The sequence below is a fragment of the Podarcis muralis genome, chromosome 1, assembly GCF_964188315.1.
Source record: "Podarcis muralis chromosome 1, rPodMur119.hap1.1, whole genome shotgun sequence".
NCBI lineage: Eukaryota > Metazoa > Chordata > Lepidosauria > Squamata > Lacertidae > Podarcis > Podarcis muralis.
In genome coordinates, this window is record NC_135655.1 from 71,234,258 (window position 1) to 71,246,576 (window position 12,319).

The 12,319-nt window shown below is 37.5% G+C and overlaps 1 protein-coding gene across 15 annotated transcripts in view; it reads right to left on the reverse strand.

Moving 5' to 3' along the window:
- Positions 1-12,319, reverse strand: part of PLEKHA7 (pleckstrin homology domain containing A7) — a 147,597-nt gene that overhangs the window by 32,097 nt on the left and 103,181 nt on the right. For 13 of the 15 annotated variants that reach the window (XM_077930897.1, XM_077930902.1, XM_077930898.1 and 10 more), the window contains 4 exons: positions 9,764-10,286; positions 8,693-8,779; positions 8,188-8,307; positions 6,982-7,035 (listed from right to left, as the gene is read on the reverse strand). In XM_077930897.1, the coding sequence (XP_077787023.1) occupies positions 6,982-7,035; positions 8,188-8,307; positions 8,693-8,779; positions 9,764-10,286 (784 nt within the window). The remainder of the gene's footprint in view (positions 1-6,981; positions 7,036-8,187; positions 8,308-8,692; positions 8,780-9,763; positions 10,287-12,319) is intronic. The other 2 variants (XM_028732465.2, XM_028732455.2) reach the window with 1 other exon arrangement.

The window sequence follows — 12,319 nt, forward strand, 5'->3', positions numbered from 1 at the left end:
TACCTTGGTTTACAAACTTAATTCCTTCCAGAAGTCAGTTCTTAAACCGAAACCGTTCTTAAACCAATGAGGTCTCTTGCCACCAGTGCCCTTCCACCGTTTGGCTTCCGTTCTTAGACCGAGGTAAAGTTCGCAAACCGGGACACTACTTCCAGTTTTGCGGAGTTCGTAAATCGAATAGTAAACAGAGCTGTTCTTCAACCGAGGTACCACTGTATATGTTTGGCCTATAACATGGTTATAGCCCTATAGGCCTAGTCTAAGGGCTGCACTCCCTTCTGGCCAACATTTAAAGGGAGACATGCAGGGATGGGCAGGGCTAGAGGCAAAAGCGAATGGAACAATGAATGCTAATTTTATATCTGTACACTAGGCTAGTCCCATGCCCCGCCCCTCCTCCCGGCAACCTCTTTATCACCCATCCAGGCAAGCAAGAGGCATTATCAGAGTTCAAGGACACATTCCAGCCACACAAAATACTTGGGGCATGAAGCAGGGCCTGTGAGGGGTGTGGCTGGAGGAGACTTCCAACGGTCAGATATGAGGGCCTGGAGGGAAGCATTCAATCCCAGGTCTGAGGTTCCTCACGCCTCGTCTGTAACAAATCTGGTGCTACAAGAAGTGTTTCCCAGTTACTCAGCACATGTACACATGTACATATATGTATATTTACATATTTCACGAATGCTACATACAAAACCCAAACAAGAAATGTAATAATGAATGTTACTGGGTTGGTTTTTTTACAACTGAAATATATTTTTATTTTCACCACATGAAATCACCTCAGGGGCCAAGCCATCATGATTTACCCAAAGGATATGAAAATGATATTTAACTCTTGAGACAGAAGACAGTAGTTAGTATAACAAGAACAAGTAGTCAGCCAGAAAATGTCTTGTTCAAAACTCACCTTGTGCATTATTACACTAGGTAGCCTTAGAAAAGGTACTGTTTCAGCTGCAGCTATGTGACTGCAAGGTGGTGTAATAATTCTGACTTTCTGTATAAGATCGTTACAAAGATTACTGAGAAAAATGTATGTGAAGCCTTTGAACATTCAGAAGGCACTATAAAAAAGCTGGAATTAATATTAGTACTATTATTAGTTCTATTTACCATTCATGACTATTTGTCACAGCTCCATCTTCAAGTTCCCATCATTGTAAACTGATAAAATGGAAACCAAATAATCAAATACAGGAGGGCTTATTGCCTTTTGGCAATATTTAGATTTAGGTTTTTTTTATTGCAGTAAAGCACCATTTCCTTTTAAACTGCCACCTAGAATATTGTGTGGATTTAAAACTTTCTAAGATAAGCAACACATACTATATATTGGTATAACAGAATGTAAGTAATCAGTATAACAACAAATATGCAAGCAAGGGAACTGATCTGAAATCTAAAAGGTATACAGTGCACAGTGAGCCAAGGAAAAAATATATCATCAAATTATATCATATAACAGTACACATAAAATCAACTCATTGTCAAAGCAGCAAAATCAAAACAAAATTAGCATGCTTCTGTATTTTCATAATTATAGAAATGGAATCGCCACCACTAGTTTCCAACACATGAGAAAATGAAATCAAGCAGTACTGTGCCAGCCATAAGATTGCAGAAAGCCTCCAAAAACACACATCTTGCAGAAAGCTGTGGTGTCGTATGTATCATGAGACACCTGTGGATGCTTAGCCACTTAAACATTGACTGCCATTGAAGAAAGCAATGGGATGGTTACATTTCCGTTACAGGCACTCTTACATTTATACTGGATAGTAACCCTTGTGCTGAGCTCTTTAGAACTTTGTAAACCATGTTGATCAGAGGTCCATTATTTTTTATCTGTTTCAAACAAAATTTTAATACATATCTTGTTATAGAGGAAAAGTTGACACTAGAAGCCAATAAACAACAAAACAGGAAAATAAAAATATATGTATACTATTATTTTTAGCAGCATGACTTCTCCTTGCTGCAGTTCAACACTCCATACAGTTAGTTGACTAACACACATTTCTTAGAAACTGGAGTGGCAGGAGGGACAGGGGGCGGGGGGAGACGTAAAAGCATTTTTTGCTTCTCATGTGCTCTTTTCCCAAGTTTGCTGATGATACTAGGTAATTCAGAGTTATTGAAACAAAAACAGATTGTGAAGAGCTCCAAAAGGACATCTCCAAACTGAATGAATGGGTGTCAAAATGGAAAACGCAAATCAATGTAAATGCTTCAAAGATTCTTTGCAGCAAAAAATATTTATTTCACATCTACACTTATGTGGTCTGAACTGGTAGTGAATGACCAGGAACGAGACCTTGGGGTCATAGTCGATAGCTGAATGAAGATGTCAATCCAGTGTGTGGCAGCTCTGAAAAAGGCAAATTCCAAGCTAGGGATCATTAGGAAATGAATTGAAAATAAAACTGTTATCATAATATAAATCTATGGTGTGACTGCCTTTGGAATACTGTGTACAGTTCTTGTCTCCTCACCTCAAAAATGATATTGTAGAGTTGGAAAAGGTTCAGAAAAGGGCAACCAAAAAGATCAAGGAGATGGAGCAGCTCCCCCAAGAGAAAAGGTTGCACAATATGGGACTTTAGAAAAAGGTGAATAAGTAGTGACACGGTTAAAGTTTATAAAATTATGAATGGCATGGAGAAAGTGGAGAGAGAGAAGTTTCTCTCTCGCACATAACCTTGGAACTCATGGACATCCAAGGAAGCCAAATGTTGGAAGATTCAGGACACATAAAAGAAAGGATTTCTTCATGTAGCACGTAGTTAACCCTGGAGCTCGCAGTGATAGTCATTAACTTGGTTGGCTTTAGAAGAGGGTTAGACAAAATTCTTAGATAAGTCTATCAATGTCTATTAGCCATGATGGAAGCTATTCTCTGCTTTCATGGTCAAAGGAAGTACTATGGTTCTGAATACCAGTCGCTAGAAATCAGAGAGTGTGCTCTATTGCTCAACTCCTGCTTGCATCTGGTTGGCCGCTGTGAGAACAAGAAGCTAGACTACTGTAGATCCATCAAGCTCTTATGTTCTGATGATCACAATGGAAGTAATAAGTGGTGATTTTCTGTAACTTTCAAATACAATACAAACTAGGGACTCAAAATAAAAAAAATGTACTGATCAGTCTCCTACACTGTTTGTTTCTAGAAAAAATTCTAGCTATATATGCCTAATATGAAACAGCTTTCAGTATGTTCTGATTGCTAGCATAACAGTTAAGAAATTCAGGGCATTAGGTTTATCTACCAACCTCCTCCAATGAATGAATAAAGAAAACATGATTTGTGTGCATGATTTGTGTGGAACACGATTTGTGTGCATTATTTGTGTCCTTGTGTCTAAACACTGGGAAGGCATGGAAGCACAGAGTCTTTAGCAACAAAACATACCTCCTACTACCATTGCATACAAATATTGGGGACTCCCTCTTCCTTCCACCAAATATCCAAAACTTGCAGAGGGAGAGGATGAAATAAGAACAGGCTGAAAGGGAGCAGATGGCCACAATCCCTACAGACTGAATGCAAAGGTGAGAAAGGGAACTGGACTCTCAGGGCTTCTAAGGCTAGTCTTCCTCTTCAAATGACCCTTTTGGTGGCCCTTCATCACTGAAAGGATCCTGGAAGGAAGAATTATTAGCCCTGGAGGATATGGCATCATATTAAAGCCCAGATCACATCAGGATCCCTTCAGCAGCAAGAGGACTGCCACGGGGTGCATGCCATCCAAACCTGAAGGATATTGTTGCAGATAAAATGTGATTGCAGCCTCTCTAGATTATTTGTAGGTAATTACTTGTATATTCTATTTCCTTTTCCCCTTCCTCTTCTACATTCTGAGGGGCTTGGATACTGCTGTGATGGCAATATACAGCAGGCAAGCCTCAGATTAACAGCTCAAGAGAGTATCTCAGGTTAACTTGAATTTGCCTTGATTTAGAAGCTGAATTTATTCTTTTTTATTTTTAAAAAAGGTTTTCAAGTTTTACAATTACACCTTTTTTCTATTCTTATACAGTAATTCTATTTGACTTCCCATCCAGCATTCTATGACAGTTCTTTTTGCATCTTGATTGGCTGCATATACATTAATTCCTTCACCTTATTTTCCACACCTTCATGTCTTTAATATTGTCAACTGTTGGTCAAAAAGTAGGAACTGAATTTATTCTATGCAGCATATCATCCAAAGCATTATTTCAAACTCCACCAACAAAAATTAGTGGCTACCAAGGAACTATAAACTTAACATTTACAGTATCACTCATGCTGCAGCTGCTTTTAAAGCAACACTCTTCAAAACATACCGTACCCAGTGCTTTTTTTCTTAAAAAATGTTTAGAGGTACTCTCATTTACCTACTCATATTGAAATACTGCCCCTCAATGAGGCCAAACTTAGGTTCACAAAATGTTTAGGGGTATGCGTACCCCTGTGTACGCCCAGAAAAAAGCACTGACTGTACCCAATTCATAAACACAGAAAACAAAAACCATTACAAGACTCAACAGTTACCTTGATATTCCATCATCAGAATAACTGCATGTTACATGAAATGCTGCCCATGCTAGCCAATATATATACATACAAAATATATAGAATATTTTAAAGAGGTGAATGTTAGATATTTAACATTAACTATCTCTAGAATTTAAGACTGCAACCCTATGCTTACTTCCATGGGAGCAAGTTCCATGGAACTCAATGCAACTTATTTCTGAGTGGTAATGTATGAGGTCGCACTAGTAATGGTTGTCTAAATCAGATCATTACAATCTGTTATCATTCAGACATGGTTTTCCTGAGCCTATCTGCTTTCTGCTTGAGAGACACAATGGTATGGATATGTTAGGATTTTTAGGTATTCAGGATTTTGTTTGAACATTGGATGTTGGGCAATTCCCATTATGCATTCGAAAGAACCTTCTGACAGTGGGAGCTGTTTGGCAGTGAACCGACTCTCACAAGAGATGGTGGACTCTCCTTCCTTGGAGACTTTAAAGCAGAGGTGGGAGGCCACCTGTTATGGATGCTTTAGTTGATTCCTGTATTGCAGGGGGTTGGACTAGATGACCCTTGGGTCCCTTCCAATTCTAAGATTCTATGAATGGAAGCTGTGAAGAAGAGGGGCTTGAGGAACATTGTCCAGCTCCGCCCCCCCAATATCTCTAAGGAAAGCTAAAGTTATATTAGAATCTGGGATGGGAATCAGAAGCACTGTGTTCCAGTCCAACCCGGCAAGGTGGTTCCACAAAGCAATGTGGGGCAGCGGCAGGAGGCTTCTGCTCTCTCCTATGCAATGTACATTTTGAGGTAAAGATGGGTCTACTCTGTCCTCCATGCCATTTAACATCTGCATAACTTTTTCAGAGATCTGAGGTGGGGGGCCATCAATATGCTGATGACACAGAGTCTTGTTTACACAATCTTTTGGTGAGAATAAATTTGGAAATGTTTTCCTACTACCTTTAAACACTGTTTAGTTAACTGCTGCTGTATCTGTTTTGTTCTGCTTAATTCATATATGTTATGTTTTTGTTTCTTTCATATCGTATTGTTGAACTGCATTTTAAAAATAAAAAGCTATATCTCATCCACTTACCTTCAAGCAGAGAACAACAACTTCAAAATGGAACCTTCTATCTTGGAATACTTTAAAAAATAAACCTTTCAAATATGTCTTTGTTTTTTATGTGCAGTCCAGAAACTCTAAGAAAATGTATTGCTTTGGGGCAAATATCATTATATCAATATCAAATGTATCTGCTCTGACCAGGGGCAAATATCATTATGACTATGTTCCCAGATACAACACTACATTTGAACTATGGTTAGGGAACTAATAACAGGCTATAGGCATGTGCCTTTTCTATTTTCTATATTCTTCCCCTTTGCAAACAATTTTACCCTGCCACCCTTAACTGTGGGTTTCAATTAGGTCTGTACGGAGCATATTGCAAACAAATAGCTTCAAATGACAGTTGTGTTGTTTCACAAACCACAGCCTTTATTTTTAGTATCAGGAAATCACATCTCCCCAAAGATTTGCTTTGGAAACATTTCCTAACAGAAAACATAGCCTAGGTTAAGGTAAGTTCAGAAACTTATTTCTTTTTTTCTGTCCTAATAGAATTAAGTTGAGTGCATAAATTGCACGCATACCTGGGAGTAAGCATCATTAAATACAAGCACTCTGATTTCTGATTAAACATGTAAAACATTACAGTATTATTAACATGTATCTGCATTCACATTTAACTCTACATTGTTATATTTAATTTTTATTCCTACTCCTAAACCAAACTATTGAAGGTACCAGAATGTCATGATAAACATTTGTCAAATTTGTGCTTTTTATTTGCTTTGCGTTTTTTGTTGCTAGTTTTACTGTTGCTGCCATTTTTAATGAAGGATTTTTATGGTGGCATTTATATTATTATGAATGTGACCTACATTGTTGGTGTTTTGCGTTATTAGGAGCTGACTTTGGAACTGATAGCAAATAAGGTAATACAAGTATTGTAGACAAATAAGGGAATAAATAATTATTAGTAAAACAGGCAGTTTTTAGCAGAAATAGAATTAAAGAGTAAGAAGCAAGCACTACCATCTGTTTATTAGCAGCTGATAATATTGAGCCCCTGGCACAAATATGTTGTGACATGGGGGTGCAGTAGAAGGGGGAACTGGCAAAAATACATTTCCTTGCATGAGTGGATGGGCCTTCAAGTAGTGCATGAGGCTCTCTGATTTTCTCCAAAATAAAGAGGCTGTTTTGATGTCATGTTATACTGTATATCCAGTGTATTTTATGTTTAAAATTTACTCCAGTTACAGAAAAAAGAAATCAGAATATCGAAGGATTGAAAACTGATACTATAACATAAATACACTAATGAGGGTTGTATATAGATCAACTGTAAAATACTAGAATATTTTATACGAACATGTTTTACCTTCAAATCCAAATATTCAAGATCTTTCTTCAGCTGGATGTAGGTATCATCAGCCTGCAAATGGAAGTACATAAAAAGAATATAGAACAATCTATTGCAATACTGAACTCTGTAACTAACTAGCAAGTACTTCTGGGAACTTCTGCAAAAGCATATACATGATAAACTAGCTATCTAGGAAGACTTATCATTAACACACTGATGTTTATGGTTGAATGACAAATGAATACAGTGCATCAATGGCAGCACATCATCTTCATCAACCTTACAAACATCAAGATCACAGATTATTTTCCTTTCTACGCAGTTAGCTAACATGCAGGGCTATCAAAATCACTTGTACATTTAAAATTATTTTAGATTATCAAGACCTTTTTATGAGGAAGATATGAAAACATCTTCATTAAATTCACCATGTAAAATTTTTCCTTGATAGAAGTATTAATTGTTTGTTTTAAATTTTTTATCAATGTATCTATTACTTTCATCTAATTAGTGTAACTGATGGACAAAATATTTTTAATTTTAATTTTCAAATAATATACAGAGACGACTACTATTTCATGCTCCATGAGGCACATCTTTGTAACACAAATAATTTTATCCTAAACTATAAACTACAGCTCCTAGCTTAAAACTATCAAATCTGATAATTATTCATTCAAAGTAGAGTTATTGTTATACTGCTGCCTTTGATTGTTACTGGTATATGGTGCAAAAAGACAACTAGATTATGATAAACTAATGGACACACAAATAGCTGACACAATGCTGAGCCAATACAGATACCCTCTCTAGTTCCTTAATATATTTCAGTTTGGGGGGGGGGGGGAGAGACAAGCAGCATGTGGTGAATTAAGCCACTTCCATCAAGAATGAGTGGAAAAGCTTACTTTTTTCAGCCAAAATTAATAAATCTGCAAGTTAGTAAGCTTGCCTCTTGAACGGATTTTTAAGGCAACAATCACAAAAACGAACATCAAAGCAAAATAATAGCAGTTATTCATATGCAACAGCATCCTATAGTTAAAAAAATGCTTACAATCTCCAGCACATGCCAGAGCAAAGGAAAACTATGAATGAACTGGGGACTTGAACATACTGAAGAATGGGCAAGAAAGCACAGACTTGAGCATGGTACCAGTGAAGCACTTGCAGAGTCACAGAATATCATATACAGCACAAATGAGCCAATCAGCAGCTGACCTGGTAAGAGGAATTAGTTGGCAAGTGCTGTAGTAATTGGGCGATTGTGTAATTTCGTATACTAGCCAACTTAGCCTGATGTCTCCTTAATCGAATGAGAAGCAATGTTAGCTCTTCAGGCTGTAGGTATTTGGACACATTGTAAAGAGGAAATTAGCAGTTTTCAGGGAGAGTCACTGTAGCTATAATTCTTCACCTAAGGTGCCCAGAAAATGTATATTTGACACAGTTAAGCAACCAGTTTGTATTTTTGTCTTTGATTGGAATATTGTACTTTAATGTCAGAAAACACAAAAGCAAATTCCATGAACAGTTCCGCTTATAATGACTTCAATGGCAGTTGAACGTAGGCCACATTTAGAGCCAGGAAGTTCAAGTTACTTGATTCCGTTAACAAGACATGAAAAATCAATAAAGAGTGTTTTGGACTCAGACATCCTTAGAAGTTCTAGTAAATTCAGCTGGTACATAGAAGGGGAAGGAAACTAGAAATGCTTATACCTACCGATTTCCCATGCAAACTTGGAGCACTTACAGTGTGGGTCATATATCCCATTGTAGGCATGGAACGCCTATCTACGTGTGCTGAGTTCTGTATAAATGGAAAGGCAGTATTAAAGAGTAATTTAAAATGGAATTTTCTTTTCTTAAACCCTTCAAATTCACACTTCCCATCCTTGCATCAAGGTGGATTGACTTAAATTGCCATTTGATGCAGCCAATACTGAGCTAGATGAACAAATAATCTGACTCGAAATAAGGCAGCTTTCTATGCTATAGTTATGTAAGCCCTCCCCTGCTGTCATGTGCATAATGCATGAAGCATGGTTTAGTTAAAGGGCATAAAAAGAGCAACAAACAGGGTCACCTAAGTGGGCACAATGGACAGACTTCCAAGAGATATATAGGATGGTATTTCCTGGAGCCAGGGAATGAATCTCTGGGTCTCTCAGTATAAAGCCTACAATAATATATGACCTCCAAAAGACATTTTTCCTCATGATTTTTTACATAGAAAAATATAACCTTTTAAACTTAAAGGGTTAGAACCAGACTAATTTAGTTGCACTTAGGTTGCACTGAAACCAATATGAAGTTACCCATGATTAATTTAGTTCCTACTGATTTCAGTGGGCACTAAGTGCCTTGGCCTCCTGAATTCAACCAAATAAATTTACACAGAGTCACTGACTCAGTAAATGTAGAGTTAACATGTTTATAGTCATGTGATGCTTCCATACATCATCTAGCCATATATATATATATATATATATATATATATATATATATATATATATTTATATATGAATGAATGACAAAGGCTGCATCTCATTCACTTCACCTTGCCAGGGCATCACGTGTCTTTTTGAAACAAATTTTGCTCAACCTGCAACTGGCCAAGCACTGAGGACATAAATCCTGGCTTTGAAAATACAAGTTTCAGTGGACAGTGTAAGAATATTGACAGTGAACATTGATCAAATAATCTAAAGGCTAGTACTTAGAAATGTTGCAGGGTAATTCTATTACACCTCATTAGTAAAGTCTGAAAAATATATCAGTAAAATTTACTCACTTTTATAGTTTGACTTCGAATCTTCATGGGTGATCCAGCAAAAGGAACATCTATCATTGGTCTCTCATCAGATGGTTTGACAGTAACCCTTTCTGCAGGAGTGTGTGGTCTTCGAGGTGGAAAAATTTTAGGGGGCCCAGGTGGTGGTATATCAGAAGGAGATGGGGGAACAGAAACTGAACGTGGAACATCTAATGAACTTCTTCCCTTACCACGGTCTGTAAAGTCTGGAGAACCAATATAAATAGGTGCTGTGGGACTGCCATGTTTAAACTGCTGTCTCTGTTGCCACTCATACAGCTGCCACACAGTACCATCTTTGTTAGCTCGTCTCTCATCATGGGACATCTTCAAGTGGCTAACCCGGTCTTGAGCATACTTGTAGTCACTTGGCAGATTGCGATTTGAGGGCGGTGAACTTCCTGAAGGCTGCCTGGTATTCTTTGGCAAGGTATGATAATTCTCAGGAAAAGATATGGAATGACTGGGCACTTGGCGAATAAGGGACTGATCAGATGCAAGACTGTTTGAGAAAAATTGTTTCATTAAGTATTAAATGAGAATGCAGCTATTATTAAAGTCAAGGTTTCACAAAATCCAACTTTAGAATTCCTTTATTTAATTGAAGCAAACAAGTATGTGTAGAATCTCATAGGCCACAATAGCCTTTAACAATTTTTTCAGAGTTGACAGCCATTTGAAAGAGTGATGCCCTTTCATGGTGTACTTACTCAGGCTACTTTTGCCTCTGTTTTATCATGTTCAAAACCCTGCAAAATCTGCAGGCAAAATTTGGATTTTAAAAAGTGTGTCTGCACCATGTGAAGCAAGTTACTCAGCTCTTCTTAAAAACTGTCTGTCTCAAACCTGAGACAGTTTCCTTAGCAACATGTTGACCACTAGGTGGAGCATGCTATTAAACAAAATGTTATTTGTTTATCCTAAGGGTTCCCACCAGCACTTGCTGCCTGTCTTGGCAGAGCACTTAATGATTTTCTGTCTGTTGCAGCAAATGTGATGTGCTAGATGCTATATGATTTGTAATTGTATTTTCATGAATTATTATTTTTTTGTATTCTATTGCATTACGATTTGTATTCCAAATAATTCAAATTGTAACAAAATAGATAAAAGAATGAAAGAAGCGATAAAAACACAATTAAAATAAATGTGATTATTAAACGTGGACATGCCACAACCACTTGGATGCAGCTTGCAGACCACTTGTGGTCCATGGACCGTAGGCTGGAAACCCCTGCTTTATCCCAAAGAAAACAATCACCCGCAGTTGAAAAAAGGAAGCTTTCAACAAGATATGTTCAGTAAACATGCATGCATTTTGTGGAAACAGAAAGGACATTTCTGATACATTATCATTTGCTAAAAATGTCTCTATCCTCAGTTGAGTTATTTGTAAAATAATATTCTCAGCAAAAAAACAAGCAGATTCTCCCAAGGTTCTACATGACTTGACTACCTGGCTTCATGACAAGATTAATTATGCTTCATGACAAAAGTAGCTTAAAGCCTGAGCAGCCAATTTAACAGGAAACCATCATGTCACATAAGTAGTCTCATCTGTTGCACAATTAAGGAGCTATTGATTTAATGCATCAAATGACTTTACTGGGCCTTTTGCCAAGCTAACATTAAAAATCATTCTCACTTTTTTCTTGGAAGAAAACAAGCAAGGACCGGAAACACTTGGACTGCATCAACCAAGTAGCTGTTGGGTAGCATAAGCTCATCATGCTCATGCTGTGAAGGGTGCCCATCAGTTAAGTGTTAGAACTAAATGGATGGAAGACAAAGGACCATATAATTGTAGAGCTGGAAGAGACTCTGAGAGGGGAAGGGGAAGGGGGTTATTGACTTGTTTTGTTTTTGTTTTTATTATGTATTTTGTATTTTGATCTTGTATTCTCTTGCTGTGAACCACCTTGAGAACTAAGAGTGAAGGGTGGTATGCAAATTTAATGAACGAATTAGTCCAACCCCCTGCAATGCAGCAATATCAACTAAAGCATCCATGACGGACATCCACCCAACTTCTGCTTAAAAGCTCCCATGAGGGTGAGTCCACCACCTTCGAAGGGAGCCTGTTTAACTGTTGAACTACTCACACCATCAGAAAGTTATTTCTGATGTTTAGTCGGAATCATAAAAGATAATGTCATGCTGCTGCTATCCTTTTTCAATAGGCTCCGAGACTGTGAGACCAGAGTCCTGACGGAGGAATGAATAGGTGGCAGAAAACAAATAAGCTCCTCCTTGAACTTTGCACAAATTTCTTTGTACATTTTAACCGGACTTTAAGGCACTCCTTTTCCCCCTTCATGATTTTCCAGCCTGTATAACATGAAATTCACTGTCACTTTTATGTACGACGGTCAGTGAAAAAGCTCTAGTTTTGCAAGGCTTCTTCCTCACTATATTGCTTTCCATGAATACTTTGAATGAACTCTGTTCTCCCATTTCATCTTTCTGGTTATAGAGAGAATGCTGTTAGTCCCAGCTATTTATTGGTAGAGAGATTGAACAGTTTGCTTCTTGACA